Below are 12,621 nucleotides of genomic sequence, written 5' to 3'. Positions count from 1 at the left end.
TGGATATTTTTAGTAAAAGTCAGGGACAGGTCATGAGCTTCCGAGAAGTTTTCTTTATTGCCCGTGATGTGTCCGTGACTTTTACTAAAAATATCCATGACAAAATCTTAGTCTTACTTATAAGTATACTGATGCTTCTGTATTGGTCTACACTGGGGGGGCAAACTTTTTGGACTAAGAGCCACATCGGCTTTGTGAAACTGTATGGAGGGCTGGGTAGGGAAGGCTGTGCTTCCCCAAGCAGCCTGGTCCCCTGCCCCCTATCTGCCCCCTCCCACTTCCCGCCTCCCTCAGAACCCCCGACCCATCCAACGATCCTTGTCCCCTGACCACTCCCTCCCGGGACCCCAGCCCCTAACCACCCCCTGGGATCCCACCCCCTACCCAACCCCACCTTCTCCCTGTCCCCTGACTGCTCTGACCCCTATCCACACACCCAGGCAGGTACCGCCGGAACTCATGCCTATCCAACGCCCCCTGTTCCCTGTCACCTGACTGCTCCCTGGGACCCCTTGCCCCTTATCCAATACCCCACCACCTTACCATGCTGCTCAGAGCAGCAAAGCCCCGCCGCCTGGCCAGAGCCAGTCATGCCGCCGCCACGCGGCCTGGCAGGAGCGGTGAGCCAGAGCGCTGGCGGCACATTGTGCTGAGGCTGCAGGGGAGGGGAGACAGTGGGGGAGGGCCCAGGGGCTAGCCTCCCTGGCCGGGAGCTCAGGGGCTGGGCAGGACGGTCCCACGGGCCGGATGTGGCTGTGGGCTGTAGTTTGCCCACCTCTGGTCTAAACAGTGTTTATAAGCTCACACTTAGAGGACTCTCAACTGACCAAAACTGATTTTTATTCAGAAATTCCAAGGCCAGATGGTACAGTTGAAATCATCCAGTTTGACTTCCTGTATACCATAGGACACAGAACTTCTTCAGGGATGATGCATAGCAGATACCTCAGTGATATGCCCACCATCTTTGACCAACTTTTAGAAGTGACTTAACCTCTGAAAGACAATTGCAAACATACAGCAATATCCCTTTGTCCCCAACTTGGTCAGCCATACCAAAAGCTGCTGAGACACACAGCATAATCTGAAAGGAGAGCTGATCTTCTCAGAAGCCAAATCTAAGCAGAAGCAGATCATACATCACCCTTACATGCGTGATCTAACTCCAACGGAATACCAGAACCTAGACTGACATTTAAGTCATCATGGTTGTCTTTTAAAAAATAAAATAAAAAATCCCCAGAACCTCTCTGTCACACACTGACACTCCAAGCTATAGCCACCCTTGGGATGAAGGCAAACAACCAACCTCTCCCCCCGCCAGCAATGGATGTAAAGGGGTCCTCTACCTCTTCAAAAAAAAGCCTCCCATCCTTATCCATATGACCACCTTCAGTACACATCACGACAACCTCAACCAACCAAATATTACTTCTACATCTTTGTACTGATAATGAAAGCTGATGCAATTAATACATTTTTCATCAAATTTGGTCCTGGGACATGTGTCTCCAAATTCCACAGTGGATACCTGATCTTGGGAGGGTACAATATCTTTACAGCTCTGAAAGCCTAAAAAAGGAGAAGATGAAAAGTCAACTTTGTTGAATCCAACATATCCCATAAATGCCATGTGTACTTTGGTATTGCTTAATTCAAGGGATGCCCCATTGTGTTATAAAGCTTAGAATCTTTGGAAAGTGCGTCTTATTGGGCTTCCAAAAGCACTATTAAGTACCAGGCATTATTACAATCACGTCAACAAACCTAAGAAGTAGAGCATCTTCACCCTGATCAGTTTCAATCCTCATTCTTATACCTGAAGTACAATCCTCTCCAATCTCTAGCAGCTGACTTAGCTGTAGAAAGGTTTTTGTTTGCCAGAAGCATATGGACTATCAAACGCAGGAGGCTTAAAGCTTATTCCAGTGACAAAGAACAGAGTCAATGTTGGGATAGACTAAAACATGATACATACAGTTCAATATCTAAAAACAAAAGTGTCTCTCTAAATGGCCCTCGGTACCCTGACCTCAAATACAATCCCCTTGTTTAAAATGAAACATGGAACAGTTAATAAGACTAACCAAAAATAAACAAGGAGAAGCCATTCAACTGAAGCAAAAAACCCTCATCTCACAGAGACCCTCCCTTTCTTCTTTTTCCCGCATCCCCAATGCCTGATAAAAATGGCATGCTTTGATGGTCAACAAGTTCAGGCTATTTTGGGCTGGGAGAATGATCAAGTGAATAAAAAAGTCCAGGGCCCCTTACAGAATATGTCCTGCCAGCAACTCCCTCATATTTAGAACAAGGGGCTCCAGCTCAAGCATCTCTGCTGATCGGTGCCGCAGCAGTGTCACACAAGAAGAGAAGCCATCTGTTTGACAGGAAGATCCCGAGCCATTTATGTGTTTATAGGTCAAAACCGATATCCTGAATTTCCACCCAAAAACCAACAGTGCAGATTCCACAGAGTACTGATGCAAGCGGCAGATATCGCCAAACCTTATTTTGTTTTGCCAGGGGGAGGGGGATACATTCTTGCCAAAACTGCTCAAATGTCTTAGGAGTATCATAGTGAGTTACATGTGACAGGGATAGAAAACTCCGGTTTTTTTCCTCTAATGCGTAGGTCTAAATTATCCTACAGTGCTGAATCCTCATGAAGCAATGGATGTAATGTAAGTTTCACTGTTTCATTAGACCAGAACTCCTCCGGCAACATCAGTTACCAGTGAGCTTTCCTGAATATATCTGTAGTAAGAAGAACTGAAATAGAGGGGATGGAAGTATAGGCACTCTTATTATATATGGAGCCACACCAACAAACATTAGCAGGCATAGTTATCTCCCTGTATTGGGATCTTCAGATTCCAATCTAATATTTTTCTGTGGAGAAGTGAATAATGTTCTTCAGATCTTTTGGAGGAAAGTGGTAAAGTATGCATTACAAACACTAGTTACTCTCAACAATCTTGTGAGCTAGGCAAGAATGTTAATCCTAATTTACCAATGAGGAAACTCAGGAGGAGAAAGACAAGCTGAAAGTCACAAAATGTATGTATCTGGGTTAAGAGTGGCACTCCAATCTCCTGACTTCAAATCCTGTGCCTTAGCCACAAGGTTACAAGTATTTACTCCGTTGTTTTTTGTTGCTTGTTTGTTTTTTTGTTTGTTTTTTATGTTTTGTTCCTTCCTTCAGGGCTTGCAGATCTGGACACTAATTCTATCATGCTCTAAAAAAATAAAGGGAGAGAGCCTGGGACAAACTGGGGGCGACTGCGCACAAGGGTCTAACCACTAAAGAATCCTCACCTCAGAACCTGGAACAGAATTCCTGATTCCTGAGTCTCACCATTCTTCTTTCAGCAAGCAGCTGGGAAAGCCACTGGTAAAACGTGCCTCATCTCCCTCTAGCAGGTGGCCCATGTAGACAATAACTTACTACTGCTATCAATTACTCCATTAGCTCAAGTAGCAGACGTCTGTGCTGTGATCAGCATTGGAACCTCTAGATCCAGTCACATGGGAGTCAATATGGTTCAACATGATGGAATTTGTTGAATTTTTCCTAATTTCCTTTTTTAAACATGAATGAAGTTAAACAAATTTTAAGGTTACAAAGTCAAGCACGCAAAAGTAGGCAAATGCCAAAATTACAGTTACCATGCAGACTTAGTTCTGCCCCCTTGTGTTTAGTCTCAGTAAGAGTCTAAAACTGCGTCATGACATACTGTACGTTTTTCCAAAGGAGCCCTGCCTCATTGAATGCCCAGGACTTTTTTTCTTAAGAGGGCTCCTCTAAGTTGCTGTCACTGATTTTCTGGGGTACTATTTCACAATTTCAAGAATAAATGATACACATTCAAGTTCAGTTTTCACCTTGTCATCCCTCTTCCCCCATAAGAAAAGACAAGACAAACATTTGAATGTTTTTTGTCAGGCACAGTGAAGCCTGATAGACAAAAGAGAGGAAAAACATTTCTCTTTTAGAAGTCTAAACGATTTGTCAGTTAACTCAGAAAAATGGGTATTTCTATTACATTATGTTCTAATTGATGCTCAGATTTGCTTTTCATAAGTGTAGTAAATCATGTAAAATCTTTCATATTGCAGAATTACATCTGAAAGAAACAGTAAACTAAAACTTCTTTTTTGTAAGAATATCCGTATAACAAACTGTTTACATAAATACGCGAAACTGAACAGAACAACTTTACACAAAGTTATCGCCACCATACTACATACATGCAACACCTACCTTAGCATCATCTTCATTGAAGAGTGAGCACCAGGGAGAATTCACATTTTTAATAGCTAACTCGAACGAACAGGTAAAAAAAGCAACTTGAACCAAATCTGTAATAAATCCAAATAAATAAGTGACAGATGACAATTAAGTTTATTTGCTCTCTACCACCCACTCCCAGCATCACCCTCCTATTATGAGGAAGAATATAAACAAGAATATAAAATAATAGCCAATCCAGAGCCCAAACACATAATGTATGCTAAGGCTCCAATTTTGCACTATGGGCCTACTCAAATGTATATATGATCAGGGCCTTAGTTTGTAAGCCTTTCACAGGGCAGGGACACGTGAGTGTAACCATCACCTGTTTAGTAATTTACATCTACAGGTGTGTATTATTATTATGCAGTCGACAATAGTCACAAAATATAGAAATAAGGCTATGTTTACTCCCTTGTTATTGGGCTATTAGATGGCAAGAACAAATGCACTACTTTTCTGATTTAAGACAGCAAGTCCAACTCAATGCTTTGCAAGTTTCACGTAGAAAAAAAAAATCTACATCTTACAAAATTATAGTAATCTCTTACATTCTCTCTGAATGACCCCAGAGGCTTGCACAAAATTCCCCTATTAGGCAGAACACAGTGCCAGCTACTCTAATCATTCTTATTTTAGCAACTACTTGTCCATTTACAATTTAGCTGAAGGTACAAGGATTCTGAATGCATCAGTTATTTCAGTAGCAGCAAAGGCAACTCGTGCATTTTGTTATGACATTCTAAAATAAGAGTTTCTATAAAAATTTGCATAGAAGATGGAATTTAATACAGGAGAGTTTCAATGTGGAAAACAAAAACATTTACCACATTATACCAGTTTTAGTTTAGACTATGAACTGTGCCTTTTCTTCAAGAGAAGAACATTTTGAGAAGTATTTATTCAACCTGTATCACGTTAATATCTCCTTTGGGCTAAACGGGAAGGGTTTTTCTACAGTAGGTTCTCTGACTGTTCACTAACAATGAATATTCATTATCACAATACTGTATTTAAGAAATTTAAGTTAACATAAGTAAAGAGGAATAAAACTAGAATTTGTATGTGATTTGGTAAAACTATACTTTTTTCCTTAAAAGTAATCCAGAATTGTGGGTTCCTTTGTATCTTTGGTCCTTCTCCCAGAAGGGTTCCTCAATTAAACTGTTAAAACTCATTCTTTGTGACTTTGTATTACAACATTTGTGTCAGGGTACATTACCCACGTTGGCTTTGGTAAATGAAGTAATTCTTAAAAGCTGTTCTTTTCAAATAGTGATATGACATGCTGTCTTCACTAATCTTTCCAAAGGCCTATAAAAGAGCATTTTAAACTATTTGTTCTTCATAACTATCTGAAGATCCTAGAAAACAACATTTATGAAAGTTAAGGAATAAAAAACCAGAATAAGTACACTACCTGCATTTAAGTCACGCACTGGTACACACAAGGTAGCTGCAATTTTTTCCAAAACCCTTTTCATCTCAGGACCCTGTTTGAAGGCATCCACTTCGTACATAGCTGTAGCGTTCTCTTCTACACAGGTTACAAACTTCTCACAATGATCAAAGAACCTCATTAATTTGTCATTAATCTCAGTCGTCTCATTCTCAATATCTGAAAGGAAAAACAATTCTTAATGGAAAACCCCTACAATACACACAAAAAACAAATACTTTAAAGAATTCCCTTCCAGATTTTACAAAAGTTGTTCTGGGGACTGAATGGGGAGTCAACATGTCAGACAGCCTAATTTATAACAAAAAACAAGATAACGTCAGAATTTAGATGTTAATTATAATCTATTAGATTTAAACGCTGTCCAGAATAAGACAAATGGAAAACTATATTAGCTTCAATTGTATGTATTTCAAACAGGGCTCTAACACTGCTTTCCCTGATATGTAAAGAGATCCTATTGCAGGGGTGGGCAAACTTTTGGCCTGAGGACCACATTGGGTTTCCGAAATTGCATGGAGAGCCGGTTAGGGGAGGCTGTGCTTCCCCAAACAGACAGGCGTGGCCCGGCCCACACCCCTATCTGACGCCCTCCGCTTCTCACCCCCTGACTGCCCCCGCCCCATCCATCCCTCCTTGTCCCCTGACCTCCCCCAGACCTCCCGTCCCTGTCTGCCCCCATCCAACCCCTCCTCTCATTCCTGACTGCCCCGCCCCGGGACCCTTGCCCCATCCAACCACCCCTTCTCCCCTACTGCCCCTGGAACCTCTGCCTGCCCTCCGCCACCCATCAACCCCCCCTCTCCTTCCCGACTACCCCCTCCCGGGACCTCTGCCCCCATTCAACCCCCGTTCCCCAACCTCTGACCACCCCGCCCCCTATCCACACCCCCACCCCCTGACCACCACCCCGAACTCCCCTGCCCTCGATCCAACCCTGCCTGGCCCCTTACCACGCTGCCTGGAGCACCGGTGACTGGCTGCGCTGCCCAGAGCGCCAGGACAGGCCCGTGCTGCCTGACTGGAGCCAGCCACACCACCGCGCAGAACAGAGCACCGGAGCAGGCCGTGGCTCTGCAGCTGCGCTGTCCGGCAAGAGTTCGCAACCCCACCACCATTGCACCAGCATTGCACCAGCAGTGCAGTGAGCTGAGGCTGAGGGGGAACAGCAGGGGAGGGGCCGGGGGCTAGCCTCCGGGGCAGTAGCTCAGGGGCAGGGCAGGAGGATCCCGTGGGCCGGATGTGGCCCGCAGGCCGTAGTTTGCCCACCTCTGTTCTATTGAGAACCATGCTAACCAAACTATTTTTAAGATTATATCTACCCTATAATGGAAACATTTTCCTCTCTACCTACTCCTACAACAACATTTTAAAACAAAATTTATCACAGGTCTTTAGAGCTGGAGAACACTGGAGAGACAATGGCAGATGACTGATCCTAGAAAAGATTGTTTCAAGGACAGGTGGCTTCCTTTATGCAGTGGTGGGTTTTACGCCTCCTCCCCTTGTGTGCGTGTGTGAGGAGGGGGAAGTTCTGTTTCTGCATCCCACACTCCACTTGTGTCTTGGGACATCAAAGTGAGTCCTAGGCAGAGTTTCACCTTACCCCCACCCCCAGGCCAGTCCCAGGCAGGGCTCCACTTTACCTGCGCCAGTGGTGTATGCTGGGGGCCCCCAGCCCAGTCCCCACCTTAGCCCTCCCCCTCATCATGTGTGCGCTGGGGTCCCCCAGGCCAGTCCCACACAGGACTCCTCTTCAGCCCGTGTGTGTGCACTGGGGGCTCCTAGTCCAGTCCCGGGCAGGGCCCCACCTTAGCCCCCCACCCAGTGAGTGTTGGGGGCAGGTAAACCAGTCCTGGGCAGGGCTCCACCTTAGCTGCGCCACTGGGGTGTGCTGAGGCCCAAAGGCCCCCAGGCCAGTTCCGGGGCGGGCCCCACTGTATTCCCCCCACCACCTCGTGTGTGTGCCGGGGCACCCAGGCCAGCCTTTCCCGCTCCGTTACCTCTGGCCGGGGGCTGCCAGTGCAGGGCCAGCTGCAGCCCCTTGCGGAAGGCGGCGCTGCTGTCCACGCACCGGTGCTTGGAGCTGCTGGCGAAGGCGAAGCGGCGCTGCGGCGACAGCAGGCCCGGGAAGCGGGCGGCCAGACGCTGGGCCAGCTGCTCCATGTCGAGGCGGCCCTTGGGCGCCAGCTTCCCATCCATGTCGGGCTGGTACCACATGTCCCAGCGGGCGAGCCGCTGCGCGGCGGGGCACGGCCGCTCCTGGCTGCGGAGCAGGCGGTGCAGCTGGCCCAGCTTGCGGATCTGCTTCTCGGTGGGGAAGCGTGTGCCGTGGCGGATGAGGGCGCGGAGCTGCAGCGGGGCGCAGGCGGCGGAGGGCAGCAGGTACCCCGGGTCCGGGGGCCCCAGGGAGAGAGGGTCCCGCAGCAGGTGCTGATTCACCTCCTCGTACCGGGACTTAGTCCCGAAATAGCCGCTCAGCAGGGACGTGGCAGCCGCCCTCTCCTGCGCGAGGGAGACGCGGAGCAGCAGCAGGAGCACCGGCAGCGAGCGGCGCCCCGGGAGGGGTCCGCGGAAGCAGCTCGCCATGGGGAGACCAGCAGCAGCGGCTCTGCACAGACACCCGGGCAGCGGAAACTGAGCCTTCCCTGAGGAGGGGACTCCGGACCGGGCTCTGCAGCGGGGCGGGGCTTGCACCGTGACAGAGAGCGGGCCGGGAACCCGCTGTTATGCACCGCCCTGGCCCGGCCTCCTGGCCGCTGCCTTCCGGGGTTCAGCCAGGCCGAGGTGAGAGCTGCCCTCCGGCAGGATGATCACCGGCTCCCTCAATGACCTTTGCCGCTGGAAGCGAGAGTCCGCTTGTAAAAATGGCTCCCGCCCCCGGCTGCTGCCTAGTGCAGTGGTTTTCACACTTTTATTTCTGGGGGGCCCCAGTTGAAGAAAATTGTTGATGCCCGCGACCCAACGGAGCTGGGGATGAGGGGCTGGGGTGTGCGAGGGGCTGAGGGTTGGGGTGTGGGGATGAGGCATGTGGGGTAGGGCCAGGAATGAGGGGTTCAGGGTGTAGGAGGGGGCTCTGGGCTGGGCAGGGGTTTTGGGGTGCAGGAGGGGCTCCGGCTTTAGGGGGAGCTCAGCGCTAGGGCAGGTGATTGGGGCAAGGGGTTAGCTCCAGCGGCTCCTGGTCAGCGGTGCAGCCCGGGTGCAGAGTCAGTCTTCCCTCCTGTCCTGCACCGCGGACCACGCTGTGCCTGGAGCGACCCGCAGTAGGTCCAGCTCCTTGGAGGCAAGCAAGCGGGCCAGTGGGAGTGCGGAGCCAGTGCTCAGGCTGGGGGCAGCGCGCAGAGCCCCTTGGCCCCCATGCCTAGAAGCCGGACCTGCTGCGGCCTGCAGGGCCGGTGTAAGGATGTTTTGCGCCCTAGGCGAAACTTCCACCTTGCACCCCCCCTCCGCCCTGACGTGCCCCCACCTTCCAGCAGCTCCCCGCTGCCCCCTTCCGCCCTGAGGCGCCCCCCACCGCAGCAGCTCCCCACTGCCCCCTTTCCCCTTGGGGGGCCGTGTGGCAACTCCCCCCCTTCCCTCGGCCCAGGGAGCTGTGCAGCAACGCCCCGCAACAGCTCACCTCTGCTCCGCCTGCTCCCCGAGCACACCGCCGCCACCGCTTCTCCTGCTTCCCAGGCTTGCAGCGCCAATCAGCTGTTTGGCACACAAGCCTGAGAGGGAGAGAAGCAGAGCGGGGTGGCGCGCTCAGAGGAGGAGGCGGAGCAGAGGTGAGCTGGGGCAGGGAGCGGTTCCCCTGTGCACCATACTCCCCCCCCCTTTACTTGCGACAGGTGGTCCTCCCCTCGCCCCAGCCCACCTCTGCTCCACCGCCTTCCCGGAGCGCGCTTTTGGCTGCCCCCAACCACTTGGCGCCCTAGGCAACCACCTAGTTCGCTTAGTGGTTGCACTGGCCCTGGCTGGCCGTTTACAGGGTGCAGCGCGGTGCCGGAACAGGTAGCTGGGCAGCACCGCCGACGGGACTTTTAATATCCCAGTCGGGGGTGCTGACAAGAGCGACCCAGTGCCTTACATGCCGCAACCCGCATTTTGAAAAACACTGGCCAAGAGCACTGAAGCCAGGCTACCCCCAGGGCCATACCCACATCCTGGGTTTGCTGGGTAGTGGGGAACGGAGGAAAGACCATAACTGTCTGCCCCTGCTCTTGATAACACGTCAGTCAAACCCCACTCCCAGGCCCAGTCATGAAACTGAAAACTGAAAAATCAAGATATTATAAATAAACAAACAAACCAACCAGCGAGGAGGGTGACTTATTCCACCTTCTGGTTTTTGAGAAGTTAGGAGGAAATCCACTCATCCCCCCACTTGTGTTTAATCCTGTCAGCTTCAAAATTCAACCAGCCAAAAAGCTGGAATCCTCACTGGCTGCTTGGAAAAGGGTGCCAATTACCCTCTCCATGTCCCTCCCTCCCCACCCAGCTTGTGCTACTCTCCAGTTTCCTTCCATGTTCCTTACCTTCCTTCTGTATGATCGCAGCTCTTTTATCTACACCCTAAAGGTCTCCTCAAGACTTCTCTGAGCTGCCTGGCTTCTGTCTGGACCGGAAGCTAGTTTCATTGGCCATATCCGTAGTGGCTGCTGAAGGGGAGGCTCTCCTTGTAGAACTCCTGCTATACAGCCTACACCTTTATGTGCAGGTGGTGGAGTCCCCACTTGGTGCACCAGAGGTTGGCCCTGACTTGTGTTACCAGACTCAGAGACTTTCTGGACTATGGTCTGACAGACTGGGTGGACTCCATGGCACTTGGACAGGTCATGGGGTTGTCCCCTCGATGCTTTCCCTTTAGCATGTTCCAGGAGATGAGGGCAGCTGTACCCCTGCTTCTCTCCCTTTTCTCAAGCAGGCCCTGCGGGAAAGTGCTCCCCCCCACCTCTCACCCTGGACCTCTGGAGCTCATTGTTGGCCTACTGACCCACGAGCCTTCCTGGCTAGGCCCAATGCATCACCTGAATCAGCCGAACACCATCCAGCCAGTCCATCTACAAACTGCACATAGACAACATCTGTACACACTCATGCCACATACTATCTACTTCCTTGCCCTCTTGTCCCATGCTGATGTCAAGTGATGGGACTTGCTGCATCTGTGGAGGACAGGGAGCTCCAGTGGGGTAGTCTTTACTCCACTCTGGTTCCATGGTCACTGGAGATATTAACTGTCATTCCTTCATGGAATCATGTGTGCCTGATGCTGTTCAAGGAATCCCGACACCCATCCCTTCTGTGGCAAGAGGGAGACCCTGATGTAGAATGCATCAGGATGCATTCCCTCTTCCAGCTCCTCTAGAACCTCATTGAGAGGTTCTGGCTGCACTTTTCCCCCCACTTCTTTATCCTCTCACATCCATGGTTTCATCAACCTCATCAGCCTCTTCCTGGCACTTGTCAAGATGGCCATCCACTAAACCAGGAAGAGGAAGCTGAATGGCGTAGGAGGAAGGGCTCTGCAACTGTGGATCCTAGTTCTGGTCCCTCGTCCAATCACACCTCCAGGCAGAGTTTCTCTGGGCAGTGTCCACTGGCTCTTTAGACACCTTTGAGGAGCAGTCCAGAGTTCTCTGCTCAATGTCTCCTTCTAGATCCCTAATTTTTAATCTTTGACCCACACTCCTGTCCCTGTTTTCTCATTTGTTGTCCCAAGAAGTCGTTTGGGATCAATGGTTCCTCACCAAGGGCTGAAGGGGTGGGCATTTAGCCTTGGGTGGGTCGAGGCCCACCATATCCCAGATACCATAATCGGTACCTTCTTTCTGTCCCCCTTTCCCTCTCCTTTTCTCCTCACAGTCTTCTACCCCACCCATTCTGTTTCTTGGCCACCCCCTATTCTGGTGCATCAACTCAGTCACCCACCTGCCCTTCTTTAGTCAATTCCTATTCTTCACATTCCCCTGCCCCTCAGTATCCCCACTACCCTCACATTCTTCTTTCTAGGGGGCCACAGGCCAAAGTGCTTCAGAGTTAAAGAAATTTCCCAGAATGCATGTGTGACATACTAATACCCTTGTATTGGCACCCTACACCCTATTGTACTAATCTTTGTTCAAAATATGCCTTGTAAGGTAATTAAATATTCATGGTAAATAGGCCCAATGGCCTGTGATGGGCTATTAGATGGGGTGAGATCCGAGTTACTCAGGAAAGAATTTTCTGGAGTATCTGGCTGATGAATCTTGCCCATATGCTCAGGGTTTAGCTGATCGCCATATTTGGGGTCGGGAAGGAATTTTCCTCCAGGGCAGATTGGAAGAGGCCCTGGAGGTTTTTCGCCTTCCTCTGTAGCATGGGGCACGGGTCACTTGCTGGAGGATTCTCTGCTCCTTGAAGTCTTTAAACTACGATTTGAGGACTTCAATAGCACAGATATAGGTGTGAGGTTTTTTTTGTAGGAGTGGTGGGTGAAATTCTGTGGCCTGCGTTGTGCAGGAGGTCAGACTAGATGATCATAATGGTCCCTTCTGACCTAAATATCTATGAATCTATGAATCACTTGAAAACTCATAATTTGTCAGTCATTATTATCCTGATTCAATGTTGACATATTTTATGTGATGCTATAATAGTAGCCTGTATGGTGTTATTAACACATTCCAAACCCCACAGCCCTGCCCAAATGGAAGATGGCAAACAGGTCTGTCCTAGACAAAGGAATGTGTGCTCTGCTTAATTTGCATTTAAGCAGTAAACAGAGGCAACAAAGAAAGCTCAAATGGGTGAGAAAAAGCCAGCAGGGAACATCATTTCCCATAGACTCTTTGTCTTCTAGTGCCCAGGTGGAAATGATTTCCAGGAGGGGGACTGAAATTAT

General features: G+C 49.7%; 1 protein-coding gene across 3 annotated transcripts in view; it reads right to left on the bottom strand.

The window, feature by feature from the left end:
• MINPP1 (multiple inositol-polyphosphate phosphatase 1) overlaps positions 1-8,373 on the bottom strand; it is a 62,603-nt gene extending 54,230 nt beyond the window's left edge. For all 3 annotated transcript variants that reach the window (XM_077822319.1, XM_077822317.1, XM_077822318.1), the window contains exons 1-3: positions 7,757-8,373; positions 5,715-5,912; positions 4,265-4,362 (exon numbers count right to left, since the gene is read on the bottom strand). In XM_077822319.1, the coding sequence (XP_077678445.1) occupies positions 4,265-4,362; positions 5,715-5,912; positions 7,757-8,342 (882 nt within the window). In that variant the 5' untranslated portion in view covers positions 8,343-8,373. The remainder of the gene's footprint in view (positions 1-4,264; positions 4,363-5,714; positions 5,913-7,756) is intronic.
• Positions 8,374-12,621: the final 4,248 nt, after the last annotated feature.

Source organism: Eretmochelys imbricata, chromosome 7 (genome assembly GCF_965152235.1).
Source record: "Eretmochelys imbricata isolate rEreImb1 chromosome 7, rEreImb1.hap1, whole genome shotgun sequence".
NCBI lineage: Eukaryota > Metazoa > Chordata > Testudines > Cheloniidae > Eretmochelys > Eretmochelys imbricata.
This window is presented reverse-complemented; position numbering and strand designations above follow the sequence as displayed.